The sequence below is a fragment of the Malus sylvestris genome, chromosome 13, assembly GCF_916048215.2.
Source record: "Malus sylvestris chromosome 13, drMalSylv7.2, whole genome shotgun sequence".
Lineage (NCBI taxonomy): Eukaryota > Viridiplantae > Streptophyta > Magnoliopsida > Rosales > Rosaceae > Malus > Malus sylvestris.
The window spans coordinates 37,380,036-37,401,791 of NC_062272.1; the positions used below are offsets into that span (position 1 = coordinate 37,380,036).

Sequence of the window (21,756 nt, forward strand, 5' to 3'; positions counted from 1 at the left end):
AGGTTCCTTTTAGCGAGGCAGTGGGCGATTAAAACCATTTTACATCGATTGTGAATTGAAACTTACTTTCAATTCTCCCTTTAGTGATTACACACGTTTAGGGCTTCCACAAACCATGAGTGACACCTTGCAGCATATCATGGTTACCCAAGCTAATCAGAAGAGGTAGAGAAAACCTATTCAGTTTGGGATTACAAATGCAATACGGTCTTTCTCTAATCTAATACTCCTGACCACATTGTTTGGTTTGATAGTTTATTTATTCATGTCTACTATCCAATGTGATTCGTGTGCTTATATGATTTCCTTGAATGTGATTTAGAACGACTTTTCTAAATCTCATTCATACTCTGGCCAGAGATTCTAAATCATATCATAGAGTATTCTCCCTCAAACGGTTTGAAGGTTAGAGATCCCTTGTTGCGCATTCACTTGCCTCCATGACTAAGTGGCTTAACCCCAATGATGCCGTGGACACCCCGATGGGGTGACTTTGACATAATCAAAGATCAAGGACTTAACCACAAGACAACTGTGATGCCTCAGGTCAAAGGACTAATTTGCATTATCCCAAACATGAGTTCTCATGTGACATGAGTATGAGAACTCTTCGTTGATCGCGTTCAGTGAACTCATTCTCTACTGAGCACCTACGTACTTGTCTTGATGTCACACACACCAATGACTCGAGACTAGTCACTCTCCCTGAGAGAAGACATAACACGTACCGATCTTGACGGACTGTCAATGCCCAATTGGCAATCCTATGATCAGGAACATTTAGGATGTGTCTACGAAAGAATGGTCTCATGAATCTAACTACATTAGATTACATTCTTCCAATCACATATTCCTTGGACTTTATCGTTTAAGCATATAACATTTATATGAGACGGCTCAAACAATAATCTTTGCCCTTTATAGTTAAACTAGATTAGTTTAACATGTAAAATGTCCGTAAAGTATCATCATATGATTGGCTTTAGGGCACATTTCCAACACAGACATGCCACCACACACGCACACAACACATGCACACTCACCTTACACGCATACAGTCTCTCTCTCAGTCTCTCGAACCTTCTCTCTTCTCTGACTCCCTTCTCCCCCTTCTCCATTCTCCCACACACACAGATCTCCCACTCCCACACACACGCACAGAGACCCAAGGTCTCTCGATCCTTCTCCCACACACATGCACAGAGACCCACATTGGCTTCTGCTTCTCCCTCGTCGCCGCCGTCTCTCTCCTTTCTCTCTGCACCGAGGGTCCGAGACCCACATACACACACGCACACCCATCATCATTAGCAACCTTGTCTTTCTCCCTCTCCTTCTCGTCTCTGCAACTCGGCGAACGGAGGAACTCCGGCAAGTTTCTTGAATTTCTCTAGTTAGGTAAGCTTTGGGTTTGCCTCTTTCTGTTCTAGATTGAACCTTATATGTGAAATTTAAGTTCAAAATCGTGTTTTTGCAAGGTTTTTGGGACGAAATCGGCTCGGGAATAGGCACACCCATCTTCGGCGAGGCCGTGGATGTCGACGAACTTTCCGAACACCTCCGACCGTTTCACGGCAAACAGAATATATAAAAACGTTCATCTCGTCTTATATTTCATTTTCATTCCTAGATCGGAGTCTAGGGTCCTGTTTTACAGTCGGCTGGAGCTGTAGAAGCTCCGGCGTTCTTCTCCGAGTAGCCCAGTTCCGATATTATCGATAATTTCGAAAATATCGCGATATTATCACGAAAACCATTTGGATAGTTAAAAATTATCGGTTCTCATAAAAACCGTTAATATCGCCGATATATCACTGATATTATCGATGATATATTTTGTACCATGGTTGGAACACATATTTGATGAATATGTCAAATTGCCACGTAAGCTATTAAATTCTATTTGACATGTTAAACTTGACATATCTTTGGAGAAGCTCTTGGAAATTTATCCAAAGGATTCCGTACATCGTTTTAACACGAGTTTCAGAAGTTAGTTCCATCTCTCTGTATCTCTCCTCTTACTGCAGGCGGGAAACTGATAGTTGGGAGCAAAACCCTCCCTCCCAAAAACTGCTGAGACACCTGTCAGATCCCTCCCTCTTCTTTCCTAAAATCCCCAACAACCCTAATCCACCCAAACCCACAAACCCCCCAGAGAGATTTAGAGAGAGCAAAAGCGAGAAAGCCCCCCCCTCTTCGCTCTCTCCATGGCAGTTCCCCTCCTGCACCAAAACGACGACGCCTCAACCGACATCCACGCCTCCACCCCCCTCCGCTACCTATCTCTGAACCACGTCTATTCCGCCACCTCTCCTTGCGTCAGCGCCAGCGGGTCCTCCAACGTCATGTCCAAGAAGGTCAAAGCTCGCAAGCTCGACGACTTCGACGATGGCGATGCCGGCGATCAGAATCTTCAGAAGCCCTCTCCCAAACCCTCACTTGTCAATGTCTACTCCCGCCGGGTCAAGCGGCCTCGCCATTGCTCCTCCTTCTTCGATGCTTTGCTTGCCCGGAATGAGCCGGCGGCGGTGAAGATTGAGGCGGTTGATGATGTCGATGGTGAATTCGAGAGGATTTCAGAGACCAAGAAGAAGAGGAACCTCGGCTTTAACGAGTTACTCAAACTGGGGGTTGATTCTAGTATTCTGTCTAATTTGGAGGGTCCTCGGTTGAGGGATTCTCGTAGCAATCCGAAACTTGATGGCAGTAAAAAAGGAGAGAAATTGGGCCTCAACAAGCGGAATTCTTCTTCTAACTGCGAGAAAATTCTTTCGGATTCGCCTTCTGTGAAGAAATGGGTCGGGTATGTGTTAGTTTAGGGTTCCAATTATTTATCTTTTTGTTATTTGGTCGAAAGGGTTTCTCTTATATGTTTGAATGATTATTGGGAGAGTGTTAAGGGTTGATTTTCGACAGGTTGAGTTTCAAAGATGTCGATCCCAAAACTTTTATTGGATTAGAATGCAAGGCAAGCTCTCTGTAAGCTCTTTTTGACAATTGTAATAGTTTTGATCTTTATTTGAGTATGTGAGGAGCATAGCATTGCTGTGCTTGTCGCAAAATTCTGAACGTTTGCTTTGTTGAGTACAGGTCTATTGGCCATTGGATGCTGATTGGTATTCGGGTCGCATTGTGGGTTACAACTCTGACACTCATAGACATCATGTATTGCTCTATCATATTCGTCCCATCCGGTTTTGTTTAATCATTTTTATGTTCAGAGCGCCCGAGACAATTTGCGAAAGTTAAAGCATGAAAACTTGTTTGAGCCATAACTTATGGATTTTGCAATGTAGATTGAATATGAAGATGCTGATGAGGAGGATTTGCTTCTATCAAGCGAGAGAATCAAATTTTATATCTCTCGAGAAGAAATGGAAAGTTTGAGTTTGAGTTGCAGTCCAAAGAGTACAAACAGTGATGTCTATGATTATAATGAAATGGTTGTGTTGGCTGCGAGTTTGGATGACTGCCAAGAACTAGAGCCTGGGGATATCATATGGGCCAAGCTTACTGGTGTGTGATTATCTACTCTTTTGATTTTGTTCTAACTTGTTATTATATTTCTTATGGCTTGAGGGAGAGGATGGTCATATATGATAACAAATCACAAGGTAATCCCCTTGCATTGGAAAAAAATTGTTTCTTGGGCCTTTCAGGCGCCTACACAAATCAGATGGTTTGTCCTAGATGAATCAGAGGCTCCTCTGTAGATAGTAGGTACCAGTTTTTTCTTAAGATTATGTTTTCTAATTTCCAATTAATGTAAGGTTCAGTGGACGAAAACAGGAGTTAAGTGATCTTTGGCCCGACTGAACATGCTCTATGTTTGTTTTTGATTTAGGAGCAGCATTGGGGCTCTGATTGTGTTAGGCCTGAGTGGTTCCTTGCCTTCTGATGTTAACCACTGTAGAGTTAATGTTAATTATCCCTGCGTTTTCTTAATATATATTTGTTTTTGTGGATAAGAACACAAACTTTTATTGAAAAGAAAGAAAGGAAAGAGTCAACGGTGTTCATCAAAATCAGAATCATGAAATAAATATCATATCCCATTGATTGAACTCAAAACTAGGTCGGAATTGTTAACAGTGATGTATCCAATTATCTGCATAATCTAATTTCTATTGCTTTGTTTTTGAGTGAAAGCGTAAAACTATGGCTATTAGATCATTTCGTCTTCCCTGACTGTTGTCTGACTTAATATAAAAACAATAGGTTTTTTGAATCATAGATACAAATATTCAGTTACATGTGTTGTGAGTTTCTTCCACTGTTGTGCATCTATTTTTTATTCCTTTGAGCTCAGACCAACTGGTGATTTCAATTATTGGATTTCACACAAGCTTCTATCAACTGCTGTCGTGCAGGTTATGCTATGTGGCCAGCAATTGTGGTGGATGAATCCCTTATTGGTGATCGTAAAGGCTTAAGCAAAATTTTTGAAGGAATATCAGTTCCAGTGCAGTTTTTTGGTACCCATGACTTTGCAAGGTAATTCTTTGACATCTAAGGAACTTTTATGTATATTTTGTGCACTTAATTGCATATTATACCTGAATTTTCCATTTTTAACATGACATTGTTTTTTACTGTTGTTATCTATACAGGATTAAAGTGAAACAAGCAATCTCATTTCTCAAAGGACTTCTTTCTTCTTTCCATTTGAAGTGCAAGAAGCCTGGATTCATGAAAAGCTTGGAAGAAGCAAAAATGTAATCTTATGTAATTTTTTACAATACGTTTTAATTTCTTCATGTTGCTAAACTCATAAATTTAATCAATTTATAATCATGCAATTGTTCTCATTTGTTAATATAACCTGCTTAAATTGTTCGCATTTGTTAATCACGCATCCATCCCAAATTGGGCATCTTGAGATTATTGTAGTTTTGACCCTATCTCTACACACTTTGAATATGTTGTGCAAGTATATAATGACCTAATAGGCTAGGAGGCAAGTTTTGATAGGACTCTGTGTACTCACTCTAATTAATATTTATGCACAAAACAATTATGTGTTTGAGACATTATCATGCATGCTTTTAGACTTGGAGGCTATGAGATTTAAATGAGTAATTTTTTAGTATGTGCATCCATCACCCTACATAGCTTTAAGTGGTAATGACTGCATTGAGTTTTTTTCTTATATTTATGTAACTTCTTGTGTTTGTAGTTTATACCCATTCAAATTCTTCCAATCATTTGTATGATACAGGGTTTAACCTGATTATATTTCTTTCTCAGTGCAATATGTAGACCTTTTAGTTATTGCATAACTGGGTAATCTTTTGTTTTCATCAGGTATCTCAATGAACAAAAGCTTCCAAGAAGAATGCTACGGCTGCAAAATGGAATTAACATTGATGAATGTGAAAGTATAAGTGGAGAGGATGAAGTGAGTGCAGATTCTGATGAAGGATGTTTTGATGATGCAGGGATTCCGAGAACACTGGATTACCTTGGAACTTCTCCATTTGTGATCGGAGATTTGCAGATAATAAACCTAGGTAATTCTTTATACTCTTGTACTTCTTTGATGACATTATATAATATAATTTGGATGGTTCCCATGCATTGTCCACATTTTGATGTTATAATTGTTGAACGCATTTTCATTCTTCAAACTAGATTTTCTGAATCCCAACTTTGTGAGGAACTGCTACTAGTTTTGTAGCCAGATTTGTACCTTCCCCCCATCAAAGGGAAGGTATTGGGTTCAATCCATGCTGAGCCCTGGGGGAGGGGGATTGGGAGAGGGAATGTTATTTTCCATTTTGTAGGCTCCACTTCATGAGGAAAAACAATGATGAGAAAAGGTTGCCCCATCCTGATTGCCAACATTTTTTTCTTTTCTGTTTTTAGCATTTAATTGATTTAGAGATATTCAGACAAGAAATTATGGATTAATTTCAATAGTTTCTATAAAATTATTCTTTAAGATCTGGTAGTTCATAGAAATTATTCAATAACTGGTAGTTTATTAATTATTGACTTCTAGTTGGAAGAAGGCTTTCCTATCCAGAGGAGGTAGATTAACTCTAATTCAATCAGTCTTGGGAAGCTTGCCGATTTACTATATGTCATTGTTCAAAATTCCTGGCGGGGTAAGAAGACGTCTAGAAAAATTAATGAAAGGGTTTCTCTGGGAAGGCGTGGAGGAAGGTAAGAAAACCCATTTGGTCAAATGGGAGTTAGTTACTAAAAACAAGGAGGAAGGAGGTCTAGGGGTGGGGAATTTGAGGAATCAGAATGAAGCACTATTGGCTAAGTGGTTGTGGAGATTACCAAGGGAGTCTCATTCCCTATGGCACAAGGTGATAAGAAGCAAGTATGGGCTACAAGTTAATGGATGGAATGCACTTCCTCCAAGGAGGGTTTCAAGTTGTAGCCCATGGAAAGACATTTCGAGTGGTGCTCATCAGTTTCTTAGATGTTGCAAGTTTGAGGTGGGCAATGGAGAGAGGGTGAGGTTTTGGGAGGATGGGTGGTGGTTAGCAGGGGGACCGCTGAAGGAGCAATTCCCCAGATTATTCTTATTATCGAGGAAGCATAATCATAACATCTCTAGCTTTGTGGAAGCTTCGTCAAGTTCCTTGAGTTGGAACTTTGATTTTAGGAGAAATCTGAATGAGATGGAGATAGAAGAGGCGGCCAGCTTATTACAGAAAGTGGAAGTGGTTCGCTTGTCTCCATAAAAAATGGATAACAGAAGGTGGAACCTAGAAGCTTCAGGTTTGTTCACATGCAAATCCTATCGTTCATTACTGAGCAACAATGGGATTGTGCACTATTATCCACCCTACTCTCAGATTTGGAAATCAAAAGCTCCTCCGAAGGTTAAAATACTTGTATGGCTTGTGGCCACTGGGAGTCTCAACACTTGCGACAAAATTCAAAGGAGAAACCCTCTGATGTGTTTATCCCCACATTGGTGTAGTTTATGTAAAGCTAAGGAGGAGAGTGTAAATCACATCTTTCTTCATTGCTCCTACTCGATCCAACTATGGTGGAAACTGTTTCAGGAGGTTAAAGTAAGTTGGGTCATTCCTAAAGGGTGTTTTGAGCTACTAAGCACCAATTTTAAGGCACTTGGAAAAGGGAAAAAATCCAAAGCTTTGTGGGGTTGCCTGGTATCGGCAATTTTTTGGAATATATGGCTGGAATGCAACAGAAGGATTTTTGAAGACTATACTGGAGTGGGGGCAGAAGTACTTTGGGGGAGAGTAAAATATTGGGCATCTTTTTGGGCTTCGGTTACTAAAGAGTTTAATAATTGTTCTCTATCTTAAATACTGTGGGATTTGTTAGCAGCAGATAAGTGAGCTAGGTCTAGAATTGGCTACTGTAGCCAAATCCTATTGGGATTTTCCTTTCTAATTTGTTGGTGGACTTCTTATCCACGTCTGTGTTTTTCACTATTCTTTAATAAAATTGTTTCTTCTCAAAAAAAAATAATTATTGACTTCTGTATAATGAATTATATCCAATTAATTTCTGGTATTTTATTAATTATGACATTGTTAACTTCTGTATATAGAATTGTAAAATATTAAACCTTCTTTGTCCTGATTTGAATTTATCCTTGAGTGAAGGATAAAGAATGTTATGGGTAGGAAATCTAGTAGAGGAATGTAGCTTTGGTTGGAAAGTGGCTGTTGGAGATTCAAAGCAGAATTGACTTCCCTTTGGTGTGGTGTAATAGGAAGTGTGGGGTGAATGATAATGGATGGGCTCCAGAGATTGCGGCTAGAGGCTCTAGTTAGTGTCCATGGACAGATATTTCTAAGGTGTTTCTGTCTTTTGCATCACTCTGCAGTTTTGGGAATAGATTTGGGGTGGTCTTATTCTTTATCCTCATCTCTATAGATTTTCATTGATATTTTGTAAGGTGTAAATTTGTCTTCGTTCCCTCTTAGTTGGGATCTTGGGTTTCTAAGATATTTTAATGAACATGAATGAGAGTGCTCCAGTCTTGACTGTCAGACCTTGAAACGGTCTTGCTGGTCCCAAATAGAGTTGATAAGAGAATTTGGAGGCTTGAGTCATCAGGGATTTTTCGTGCAAGTCCGTTTCCTGGTACCTTTTGGATATCTTACTCTACCTAATTTCATTCCCTCCCTTGTCATATGGAAAACTGAAGTATCTACTAATGTATGGGTGTTGGCTTGGCTAATCACTCTTGGGAAAAGTAATAATTGTACATGTTCTTAAGGCGTCCTTCATTCTATTTCTCCCTACTGGTGTGTCATGTGTAGGAAGGATGCTGAAAGGTTGGATCATCTGCTAGTGATGTCAAGTTATTCTTTGATGGAAATCATAGAGAATAGGAGTGTTTCAAGGACGTTTCCATTGAGGAGCTGGGCTGTTTATAGGGTGGAGTTTGTTTTAGTCTTCTTTGCGGGAATCTACTGCATCAAAGCCTAGAGAGTTATCTTTTTTTTTTTTTTTTCCTGTTATTTGTTCTGTTTGAAGAGCAGGTGTTCTGTAATATACAGGCTTCTCAGTTGTGGACTCCACTTTTCTTGTACCTTTTATATCTTATTAAAAGTTTCTGTTTCCTATGTATAAGAAAGAAATATTTCCCAATTGGTTCTTGAGACTTCCATTCTACTCAGCACTATCTATAAGAAAGTATATCCAGTTGGTTCTTGAGGCTTCCACTCTACTCACCACCATATTGAATTTTCTTGCAGGAAAGATTGTCAGGGACTCAGAATGTTTTCAGGATGAGAAATACATTTGGCCTGAAGGTTATACTGCCTTGAGGAAATTTACTTCAATTACAGGTGGGACTCTCTCTTTTATATAGACAGCCTTTTCATACTAAAGTTATTCTTTTTATTTATGTTAAGGCCAACTTTATTGCAATGATATTACTCTTGTAACAATCTTGCTTCTGATAAATTTTTGGATCAGATCCAAGTGTACTTGCCTTATATAAGATGGAGGTGTTGAGAGATACCGAATCAAATATTCGACCTCTGTTCAAAGTGACAATTGATACAGGAGAGCAGGTTAGGCTTTCTCCAGTTACAATTTTGAGTGCATTTGATAGTATGTGATTGTCTCTTTAAGTTCCTTCACCAGGTTATCAGTTTGTACCTCAATAATTTACTTATTTTCTTATTGATTCATATGTTATTAATCACTTTTGATATCTCAGACGTCTGAGTAGGACTCGATTGCATGTATAATATATGCTGTGTATAGCTCAGAGCAACAACTTTACCGGAGTTGATGACTCGTGTGCCATCTGGTAATCCCATTTTAGCATAGACAGATTGTTGGGTGGTATTTGGGATTGGAAATTTGCGCCCATGGATTACCACTGTTTCCCTTGAAGGTTTTTCATTTGTGCTTTTTATTCTTCTCCGCACTTTCTTTTGGGCCTAGCTCAGAGTAACAACTTTACCGGATAGGTTGATGACTCTGAATTAGAAATTGTTGCTTCTTGCCTTCTTGTCTTCCAAAAAGGCTCAGTTCCTGGATCACTTTGATACTGAATATTGGATCTTACATTTCTCAAAATCTAAAATCAATCTAGGTGGTTAGTTTCATCTATTGTTTGGGAAGTGAATAACCAACTGTCCTCAATCATTTTATGTTTATGTGGATCTTGTCCGTGTACTTCTTTTCCCGATGTGTAATTATTTGTGTATAGCTTCACCACCTATTAAGCTGTACTTAGGGCTGGTTTGGTATTGTTGTGCTTTGAAAAAAAACTGCTTCTGCTGTGCTGTGAGAATAAGCAGCAGAGTGTTTGGTAAATTTTTTTGTAAAAGTGCTTTTGAAAACAAAAAAGTAAAGCAGTATTATAGTGTTTGGTAAACTTTTATGTAAAACAGCTGTGACTGTGTGAAATGGCCAAAAAAGGTATAATACTAGATGCGCCATTAATTTAATTTTCTTAACAAATAAAGGTGAATTACTAAATATACTTTATTTTTAAAAGAAAAATATTTATAAAATTTATCTTAAACATATAATCTAACGTTTAACAATAAATCATAATCCAATGTTTAACAAGAAATCATAATCCAACATTTATAATATCTATTTACTATACAACTATTACTCTTTATCTTTTCTTTTATTATGGAATCATAATTTTTTATTCTATCTTCTTTTCTAAGGTTTGGTTCTCCTCTTTTGCAAAACCTGTATTTTCTTTCCTTTTCCACCATCCACTCCTTCTCTCATCCTTCTCTCTCGTCTCTCTCTGCCATATCCTAAGGAAGGCTGGGTCACCGACAAATTCCACTCCCTTATCGAAGACCACCACCGCAGCAACACCAATCGCAATCCCTCGAACACAATCCCTGCTCTCTCGACGGAGATTTGGGAGAAGTCGTGGGAGAGTTCCCTTCATGTTATTGCCCACAACTACCACCACTTGGTCGTCTTCCACTCACCGGCGTCGTTTTGGAGCTTTCAGCATGTCCTCAGCTCCTTCTGGGTCCAACCCACGTGGCCCTTCATCTTCACTCGCGAGGTTGGCGATGAAGTTGACGGGTATAATGTATAATTTATTTAATTGCTAAAAACCATTTTGGGTATTGGAAAATTTCATTAAAGGCCTTAGCGCCTCTTGCGAAATCGGTTTGCGTAGAAGCTGGGCAAGCAAAAAAAGCCGGTTTTTCAAAGCTGGGTTTTGCAGCTATGTGTTTTTGGCTTTTTTTCACGCAAAATTGTGAGAAAAAGCTAAAGTTGAATGTTTACCAAACGTAAAAAGGCTCCCAGCTTTTTTTGATACCCACTTTTTTCAAAAGCACCCCAGTACCAAACCAGGGCTGATACCTCTTACTTCCACGAGGGTTTTCTTGCTGATAATCTTCTTGAATTATATAGTAAATGCACTTATGTTTTATTCGTAATGTACATAAACTCGTTACGCATTTGATCAACTGTTAATTAACTTGTCCTTGCTAAACCTGTTAGGCATCTGATCAACGGTTAAGTAACTTATCATTGCTTAGTTTAAACTTTAAATCCCCTAAATGTGGTCTACAATTACAATCCCGAATACATATTTCTTTACAATTCAGAATACATATCCACTTGCAATGACAGCAGTGTATGCTCTCTTTCTAATTATGGTGCACTGCCTAGGTAGTACGTAATAAAAGGACGTTGTCTTGTTATATGTTTCATCTTCTATTTTGTGATTCCTTAGTTGAGTACAGGTGTATGTTGCACAAAGAAGTATCTGGAATAAATATCTGCCGATGTTGTTGTGTTATTTATTTTCCCTTCTGCTCATCTCTTCCAGTTCAAAGGATCTACACCATCAGCTTGCTGGAATAAAATATACAAAAGGATAAGGAAAGCACGAAACACTTCATTTGATGGTTCTAATGGCAATGCTGACGGCAGATTAGAAGGGACCTATAAATCTGGTTCTCATATGTTTGGTTTCTCTATACCGGAAGTTGCTAAACTTATTCAGGTATCTAAGCTGAGTTGTGCATTAGCACTACTAAGTTTCTACTACCGTTATATTTGTGAATAAAATGTGATCCTTTTATTTTTCATTTTTTTCTTGGGCTTTGATGCCTAGTTTTATTTATTTGTTCCATCAAGATTAAGAATTTATTTTATTTTTGTAATAACGATTGTTATAACTTTTAATTTTTAAGCATGTTCAACTGTTTAGTACTGCACCTCTCTAATGAGTAGTATCAAAGTAAGGATTGGGAATCTGGCCGAACTACTGTACTCTTGGGTTGGATATAGAATAAATGCCATGTCAACCATGTAGATATATTATAAATTGTATATGCATATGTTTGCTTGTATAGATGCATTTGTGCGCACACATGTAATTTCAGATCAATATTCTTCTTTATTATATCATTTTTGCAATATACTTATCTGTTGAAAATAGAGGTCGCACTTGGTGCGATGGCAAGTGCCTTCGCCCATGAGCGGTAGGTCTCGGGTTCGAGACTTGGGAGCAGCCTCTCCATAAATGGGGGTAAGGCTAGCCGACATTCACCTCTTCCAGACCCTGCGTAAAGCGGGAGCCTTGTGCACTGGGTACGACTTATCTGTTGAAAATGTGGAATCTTTTCTGTTGCTTAGTTAATGGTTCTTGACTAATAGTTGTTTTGGATACATGTTGTAAATTGTTGAATCCCATTCCATTTTAAGATGCTACACAGCTTTTTCTGCTTCTGCCCTTATTCCTTGATTTCTTGCCTAATATAAACATTTGGGGTTTTGGCAGAGGTTATCAAAATCCAGGCTTTCTTCAAAATTACCCAAGTGCAAGTTAGCCTCTAGGAGATATCGAGATGTTCCTGTTGGTTACAGACCTGTTCGTGTGGACTGGAAGGACCTTGATAAATGCAGTGTTTGCCACATGGATGAGGTAATCTCCAAAAGCTTTTCCACATCATTTTATAACTGACATTCTTTTTTCTGCTGTTCTGCATAATAGTTGTCTGTTGGTTTGCTGTATTTATTTTATCTTGTTTCTTTAAAAGATTTACTACATATATATTGTTTCTCTGTCTTTTCCGCTAGTTGCTGTGTTTTATTTTTAAGTGGGAGTTCGTTTAAACTCTTTTCCCTATTGGTTTGCTAATTGGTGTTTTGTTTATAGGAGTATGAAAACAACCTGTTCCTGCAGTGTGACAAATGCAGAATGATGGTAAGGGTCTTTTGGTAGTGGGGATCGCAGTACTGTTAATGGTGGTTAAACTATGAAATTCAAGATAGATTTTGTCATATTCAACCAAATTTCTTTTCAAGGCTATTTGAAGCGCTTCATTCTCTACTTTGTCGTGTGTTTCCTGGTATGTTCCTTTTTTTGATCAGTAGTAATGTTTTGCAGGTCCATGCAAGATGCTATGGGGAATTGGAACCTGTTGGTGGGGTACTATGGTTATGCAACTTATGTCGGCCTGGGGCTCCTAAACCTCTACCACCTTGCTGCCTTTGTCCTGTAATAGGTACTTATAATTCATTAAATCTTTGAACTTTGTAACGCCATGGATTTCACATCATTAAATTATTGAACTGATTTTCGTCCAGGGGGTGCAATGAAGCCTACAACTGACGGGCGCTGGGCTCATCTAGCTTGTGCCATATGGATACCAGGTTCATGAAAATACAGTTTCCATTTTTTTTCATTGAATATGTATTTATTTTTCTATTAATGGTCTGAAAATGTTTCAGAAACCTGCCTATCTGATGTTAAGAGAATGGAGCCAATTGATGGGCTTAGTAGAATCAATAAGGTATTTCCTTGTTCACATTATATGTTTCCACACCACTATGGCTGCCTCCTTTTGTTCGCCCCTCCCCCATTTTCTTTGACGTGTGTCACCTTTTTTATGTTTATCTTGTGAGGATTTGTGTGGCAGTGATCTCATATACTTTTGGTCGTTTGGGATCAAAATGGCAAAAAACCATACTGTCAAGGTATTCCTGCCTCCACTAATCTTCTGTTTTGTAACAGGACCGTTGGAAGCTATTATGTAGTATCTGTGGCGTTTCGTATGGAGCCTGCATTCAAGTAAGTTCATTTATATTCCTATAACAATAAACTGCTGGTCAATTTGTTGAATTTATAACATGTATCGTGATGTCAAACTGGCTGAATATTTTGTTGCAACCTGCGGGGAAGAAACACTTTGAATGTTTTTTCGTCTTTTTGGAAATTCACTGAATGAATGATTCATATTGAGGGATTTCTAGAATATTTTACTTATATTTTGGTCATCAATCTGCTTTATTTATTACGTTTTTGAAGAAAAAAGGGTACCTGGTCCAAGTGAAATAATTAACATAATAAATGCTCCAGAGGAGAAAAATATACTTTTAATCCATTTTAGAATATCATGTGTTGCATTTCTAGAATCTTCGTATGCTAGTAACCAATCTTCTTTATTCAGTGTTGCATTTCTTGGAAAAAAGGGTTAGTCTGTCTTAGAGGAGAAAAATATACTTTTAATCCATTTTAGAATATCATGTGTAAAGCTTAAATTTGTATTCTTTTTGTGCCGTACATAATTGTAGCATCTATTTAGAAATTGGTTGGCTTTCATATGCTCTTTACTTATTTTCTATGATATATCCAATGTTTTAAAAGGCTTGCCTCAGGGCGTGCCTAGGCGCCCTCTGAGGCTAGGCTTGAGGGTTTTCGCCTCTATTTTGAGGGAGTGGGCGTAGGGCTTCGCCGGAGCCACCTAGGCGGCGGAAGGCGCGCCTCAGGGCTTTTTTTTTTTTTAACTCCCAAACCCAAATTTTGGGTAGGGTTTTAACTGCCTCATACCTCTTCCTTGCACTATTGTCTCTCTGCCTTTTTTTTTCTGATTTTTAATTTTTATATAATGGATGTGTGTTGTCTGCGTGCATATATATGTATAATATATGTGTGTGCTTAGGGTGATTATTGGTTAATAATTTTTTTTTTAATATAATATATGTGTACGCTTAGTGTATATATTAAAAAATTTAGGTCCAGTGAGGCTTCGCCTCATGCCTAGGCCAGGCTATCCCTCGGATCCCTCGCCCACGCCTCACGCTTTTAATACACTGGATATATCTACCTTCCTATATATATATATTACATGCATCTTTGTATCTTCCCCGATTAATTTTTCCTTCTTAACTGTATAAAGTCAAAATTCATTGATAATAACCATCTGAATTTTGTCCCTTCCAGTGTTCAAACCATACCTGTTGTGTGGCATATCACCCACTTTGCGCGCGAGCTGCTGGTCTTTGTGTTGAGGTAGTTTTTTTTTCTTCTCATTTTTACTTGACATTATTGGTTTTTTGTTACTCTTTATTTTTTTCAGTAATTTGCTGGATGCATTACTGAATTTTTTCAATGGAATTTTTTCCTCAAGTAGTTCTTAATTTGTTCCTATTTATTTTTATTCTATTATTATAACTACAAAGCTTGAGGATGAGGACAGACTACATCTACTATCTGTAGACGATGATGAAGTAGAGCAGTGCATTCGTCTTCTTTCCTTCTGCAAGAAGCATAGGCAGGCAACAAATGACCGTTCAGCTGCTGATAACTGTATTGGTCGAACTGGGCGCCAGTGCTCAGAATACACTCCACCAACAAATCCATCTGGATGTGCTCGTACGGGTATGTAAATGTATAATCAGTCTACTTTAGATGAAATTTGATAATCCTACTGCAAATTACCTCACAAGTTTGTTTACATTTCTGCGTCGCTTTTGGCACACTTGACAGATATGATGTTATAATCATAATGTACTATGAAGCCATGAGCTGTGGCCATAATTGTTTATTTATTTTTTATTTCTACGACATAGTGTGTGATCCATATTTGAGGTTGCCACCCGTTATTTATTGAAAGAGTCAAAGTTGATTATGATTTAATCTGCTTGTTCGTGTTTTGTATCATGTTCTAAACGAACTTGACTCTATTGTCTGTATGACTTCCTACATATCTCACCATCCCTCATCATCTCTCACTCATTTACTCATTTGGCCTTTGCTGCCACCATCGCTTTACTTCTTTATTCCAGATCATACTGAAAGATGATTAAATGCTTTACGAGATCGATACTTAATTCCATATTTTCTACTGATCTTTTATGTAACTAGTCTTTATTAAACATCGAGTCCAGTGTCATATGCTGTAGGATAATAAACAATCGAGTGCCTGTTTATCTGTCCTGTTTAATTAATGAGATTCGGTAGTGTTTGCGATCTTATTTTATGAATGCTCCTATAGTGTATGCACTATTGTTGTACCATATTTGGGCCTCATGATTTAGCCCATGGACTATGTATAAGGGGAGGGAAACCCTTGTCGTATAAAAGGGATCCCTCACCCTCGCTCTAGACTCTAGAGTAAAAACCCTAGCCTCTCTACTCTTTTAAAGGCAACAACAAGCCTCTATTTACATTGTAACCCACATTTACACAGCGAAACTAGATCTACACCAACATGGATGTAGCCTCTACTCAGGGTAAACCCTGATATATCCTTGTGTTCTTGTGCTTTTGTGTGATTTACGGTTGGATCTAAGTTGATCCAAAGTCCAACCGATTTTGTGCATAAGCAACTATCATTGAATCATTGATATAGATACTCAGTTTGTTGAATTTATTATTTTGAAATTCATTAATTTTTTGTTGCAATCTCTCAATCCAACCCTTGGGCAGAACCATACAACTACTTTTGTAGAAGAGGGAGAAAAGAGCCTGAAGCCATAGCTGCTGCATCCTTAAAGCGTTTGTTTGTCGAGAACCAGCCTTACTTAGTAGGTGGTTACAGCCAACACCAATTGTCAAGTAATTCACAGCTTCCGAATGGCTCTAAGTTCTGTTCTAGCCTTCAGAGGCTGAAAGCCTCCCGGCTTGATGCTCCTAATGACATACTTTCTATGGCTGAGAAGTATAAATACATGAGGGACACCTTTCGAAAAAGACTAGCATTTGGTAAGATATAATTTTCTTACTCATATGGTTATCCGAGATTTCATTGAAGAAACATTTAAGAATGTTGTATGTAAATAACAGCTTCTCCTATTTATGTTCAGATTGGTTATCTTCACCAATCTCCAACCTGTTTCTTTAGATTTGTAATTTATTTTGGTAACAATATTGTGCTGCTACTTCGAAGCTACTAGTAGATACCTAGGTCTTTCAGGGAGCACGTTGTAACACTTTGAGCATAAATAGTAAATGCATATATAATTTTAAAAATATCACATCATTTAGTGTTATATTTTAATTGTTATTCTGAGTTCGTCTTTCGGAACTTCTTTTCTTTTAACTACAGGAAAATCGGGAATTCATGGTTTTGGTATCTTTGCAAAGCACCCACATAGAGCAGGGGACATGGTAAAGTAATTTTCTTAGTATATTTTGAACCTGTAAAAGAATACTTTGAATACTGATCATATCTCTTGTAGGTGATTGAATACACGGGCGAACTTGTTAGACCTCCTGTAGCTGACAGGAGGGAGCACTTCATATATAATTCATTGGTGGTAAGTTATGTACTAAAGTCATTGCTGTGCTAATTGGAACTTAGGCTTTATTATTTTTGCATGCATTTTATGTTGCATGACAAATCACGTCAGAATAGATATCAAAATTGTTCATGGATAATTACTAGGCAATCTAGGCTAGATGGAAGTCAATGTTGCCGTCTTCCCTTGAGCGTGCAGGTCTCCAAGTGTAAACCAGTAAAAGTGTCAAACCAATGTGATCTGTAACCTGCAAGTGTAAACTATTAAAATGTCCAACCAATGTGAGCCTTAGTTGTAAAGCGCTAGCGGTATTAATAGACTCATACTTTGTTTAGGGTTAGAACTTCCATAAACTCCCCAAGGTTTAGTGAAAGAGGTGAGCTATTGTCTCTCAAGATTGAAGAATTCCTTTAGCCATGTAATTTTTAATTCTATTTGCATGGAAAAGCAGCTTAGCTAGGTGCATCCTCTCCTAAATTGAAGTCCACTAATCATGCGCTCAGGGACCTACTATTTTAGATTCCATCATGCTCAACAAAATTTTTTAGGTTTGCACATAATTCTTAGGGTTGCATCCCAACTTTGGGGGTTTCCTCAAAATTGTTGAATTTTGTTATTGCCCACTTAAGCTATAGGAATATTCATTAAAATCTTGTCCAAATTTATGGAGAATTGAAACAATCAGGCGTATCTATTAGGGGTATGTTTGTTACTCAAGTTTTGGATTTTCTAGTATTTGTAAGGTTCTGTAGTACTTCATATTTATCTCCCGTTTAGAAACTTTTACATTTGTTGATGCTTGAGTATGAAATGAGAAAGAAATGGCGCTCTAAAGCCTTACCGTTTCCCATGCAGGGGGCTGGGACTTATATGTTCCGGATTGATGATGAACGAGTCATTGATGCCACAAGAGCTGGAAGCATTGCTCACCTAATTAATCACTCTTGTGAAGTGCGTATTATCCAACCCTTATCTACTTATTTAGTTTTACTTTTGTGAAGTATTTGTCATCTTGAATTGTCTTTATCCTGAACATAATCCAGTAGAAACTGAACTTCACAAGGATGCCCAGAATCAAACTCTCCCGTAAATACATGCCCATCCCCACCTCCGCACTCAAAAATCTCCTACTTGTCTCAAAACTTAAAACCCATAAAAATATTGTCAGCACAGCACATCAACCTAGCAACAAGTCTCTTTTCCTCCCTCTAGAAACTCAGGGCATGTTTACTTATTTGGAATGGGAGAAGTCATGAATGAGAATCATACATGGTTGTTCAGGTATGACCAAGGTATTAAATATCGATGATATCGGAAATATTGGAAGTCCAAAAACACGGAATATCGATGGAAATATCGGGATATTATCGATATCGATAAAAATAATATAGAAACCACGGAAATTGTAAGAAAAACTTGGAAATTTTTATTGAAACTTTGCAGGATGTTTATTTAGTCAATTATCTATTAGTTTATCACAAAAAATTGGAAGGAAATGCATTGCATGATGGATTTAACTGGTTTAAGTTGATTATATAGCGAGCTGGCAAATTTTTCACTCTTTGAGGTTCAAATTTTTCACTCTTTCCCTTAAATTATATATTTTCACTCTTTCCCTGAAATTGAGTCATTTATCCTAATCTAATCTGGACCCCAGATTAATTTATATTCACTCTTTCCCTGAAATTATATAAATTGTGCAATTGAGTCCTTTATCCTAATCTAATTTGGACCCTTCATCTTGATTCTCACTCTCCGTCACGCTGCCACGTGGCAGCCCACTAACCCTCACCCTATCTCTCTCTCTCTTTTCCCGAGTCTCTCTCGGACCCCTCACTCTCTCTCAGTTCTCAACTCTATCTCTCTCTCGAACTCTCATTCTCTCACTCCATTTCCCCGATCGCACCCACACCCAGGCACACCCAAATTCGTCCACCCCGATGCCAGTGCAGCATCTCCACCACCCTCCTGAACTCTCCCTCCCTCTCCTCCATCTTTGGGAAGCACGGCGACGCGCAGAGGACTCCATTTCCTCGATCGCACCCACACCCAGGCACACCCAAATTCGTCCACCCCGATGCCAGCTCAGTATCTCCACCACCCTCCTGAACTCTCCCTCCCTTTCCTCCGTCTCTGGGAAGCACGGCGACGCGCAGAGGAACCCCGATGACCCCAAGGACACCCAACCCATATTCCGGCCACCTCTGGAGAAAAGAGATTGCTCATTTTGATGGGTCTGAGCGTGGATTGCAGAGAGGGGCGCAAATCTTGGCAGCTACGACGACGGAGCCTCGGCGATATTATCGCTAATATCGATAATATCGCGATATTTTGACGAAAACCCGTTGGAGACCTATTAAAATATCGGTAATGTGAAAAACCGATAATATCGGCAAAATATCACCGATATTATCGGCATTCCGGACATTGGGTATGACATAGCTACGTTCAACATGCACTTTTTCATTCATGATAAGTAGACATCCCTTTAGGCTTCTCACAAAGTAATGCATCACAAGATTCTGGGAGTCAAAATGTAGATTGATTTGATATCGTTTTCATTTAATAAACAAGCTAATGCGTAAACATAAGAAATTATGGGAGAATGATGCCTCTCTTTGATACATAATGAGTTAATGAAAGAATTTAGTGATGAGAAATTTTCCTTTTCCTATTGATTCTTTCGGAAACAAAATTTCATCAAGGGAGAGGTGTTTGTTCTCAAGTAACCTTGTATAACATTTTACACAATGGTTTGTTGCCATTTCAGATATGGTGGAAATCATAAAATTTATATTTTTAAATTGTGTACACTTTTGCAATTACTGAGTTTAAATTGGATGGCTTCTGCACAAGCTTTTTATTTGTTTATTTAACCTTGTACTTACACACCTTTACCTTTGTTGTGTGCAGCCAAATTGCTACTCAAGAGTCATTAGTGTTAATAATGATGAGCATATAATTATATTTGCAAAGAGAGACATTAAACGATGGGAAGAACTTACATATGACTATAGGTTATCCTCGATTCTTGTTGTATGCAATTTTTCTTATTATTTCATTTCATGGGCTAACGTTCTTCTTATTATCGCAGATTCTTTTCAATAGATGAACAACTGGCATGTTGTTGTGGTTTCCCAAGATGTCGGGGGGTGGTTAATGATGTTGAATCCAAAGAGCGAGCAAGCAAGCTTTGTGCCCCTCGCAGCGAGTTAATAGATTGGAGTGGAGAATGATATAAGGTAGGTGAATTGTAAGTGTGTTGACTAAGGTGAATAGTAAGATAGGTAACCAGTAGTGCACTTTCTAAAATATTGCACAAGTACATTATGAAATATAAGGGTCAGCGCGGAAGGCATCAGTCTTTTAGGTTCTCTTTGGTTAACTTAGGTTCCCGCAACGGACCATTAATCAGGTAGGGAAGTCTGTTTAGTTTCAGTTTTCACACAATTTTGTTTTCAGGCATACCCGCCCATGTGTAATAAAATTGGAAGTAGGGTTGCTGTAAAGTTAATTGAAATTGTGTTTCTTGGTACACAACTAAATAAACACGATAAGTTTCAATATTTTGGTATCTGCTCGCTGTTTCTCACTGTGTATTTTTCTCCACTGTCAATTATCACGACTGATTTGCATTGATAATTGTTTTCCTTGTGCTGATCGTTCCCTCAATTTTTGTTTGTGCAGAAATTGTCTTGTTGTAAAATGTGTTCAGTTGAGATCCGGAGGTGCGGATTTCTCCCAACAATCTGCTATACCTTTTTATCTCTCAAGGCAGATGGCTTGTGGAGTCCCCCGTTCTCTTGTTTTTACTTGACAAAAAACCATGCGATTCAGCTACCCGTTTTTTCTCAAGCTGATCCTCCTCTTGGTTCGGGCATGTAAATTTGAAGACGTCATTGAGAGATCCATAGCTGATGCGGTACAAGCTAACAAGGATACAAACGTAAACCCCAGAAGAACATTGTTTTGGAAATCTGAAAGGTGTAATTTGATTAATTCTTGAATGTGTATTACAATAGAAGCCGAAAGGCTTAATAAACTTAAACTCAGTCCTGGGGAAGTTCAGGGATCTTAGTTTTTGGGGTATAAATGATCTCGGATGGCTAAAATTTATCATGTCATGGAAAAGCAGTGAGCTTGCAACGGAAAGGTATTGTGCATCCAAAACGGAGTTCGAACGTCAAATCTACTCGACCGTCTGTTCTATATTAGTACTTTCCACTTCAGAAGATTTCGACCTCGAATCATGATCTGGATAAATACCCTCGTAGTCGTTGAATTCAAATGAGTTGGCAACATTGGAAGTATTGGAGATCCTCATATAATCGGGCATGCATGTCAATAGCATGAGCATTGTCATTGATTCGCTTACGAACTTTAAAACAAAGTCCGCTTTGAAACACTAATTCGCGGGGGTTTATAGGCTGCACCTCTGTGCTTGGCACTAGTCTGCTTAAAGCCTTTGTCTGACCTCATCAGGAACTGCCACCGCATCTTTAGCCATGTTCTCTGCAGCAACACTAAATCTCGGGCCTCTACGCGGTTTCACCTAATCCACTACATGGTCAGTGACAATAGTGTAAACAATGAAAAATGGTGACTTCCTTGCTGGGTTATGAGCATCACTCTTATATGCGAATCCCATATGAGGCGGTGCATATTGTTTTGGGTTTTCTCTACAGATACTACGAACTATGTTACCAAGAGTCCTGACGGTGACATCCGTCTGCCCATCAGTTTGTGGTTGGGCAATACTACAGCGATTCGAGGCAGTAC

The 21,756-nt window shown here is 38.5% G+C and overlaps 1 protein-coding gene across 2 annotated transcripts; it reads left to right on the forward strand.

Annotated features, from left to right (window-relative positions):
* Positions 1–1,942: 1,942 nt before the first annotated feature.
* On the forward strand, positions 1,943–21,054 carry LOC126596425 (histone-lysine N-methyltransferase ATX2-like). 2 transcript variants are annotated; one of them, XM_050263012.1, is made up of 25 exons: positions 1,943–2,806; positions 2,920–2,971; positions 3,094–3,168; positions 3,300–3,519; positions 4,374–4,497; positions 4,614–4,718; positions 5,308–5,513; positions 8,700–8,792; positions 8,923–9,020; positions 11,276–11,452; positions 12,233–12,376; positions 12,611–12,658; positions 12,842–12,959; positions 13,042–13,107; positions 13,186–13,247; positions 13,469–13,525; positions 14,678–14,746; positions 14,917–15,115; positions 16,166–16,441; positions 16,785–16,846; positions 16,918–16,995; positions 17,833–17,928; positions 19,891–19,994; positions 20,072–20,219; positions 20,665–21,054. In XM_050263012.1, the coding sequence occupies exons 1-24, from the start codon at positions 2,211–2,213 to the stop codon at positions 20,211–20,213; spliced, it is 3,267 nt and encodes a 1,088-aa protein (XP_050118969.1). In that variant the 5' UTR covers positions 1,943–2,210; the 3' UTR covers positions 20,214–20,219; positions 20,665–21,054. The 2 variants fall into 2 exon arrangements, with proteins under 2 accessions (XP_050118969.1, XP_050118970.1); XM_050263013.1 differs by having other exon boundaries at positions 2,658–2,806; positions 2,920–2,982.
* The last annotated feature ends 702 nt before the right edge of the window (positions 21,055–21,756 follow it).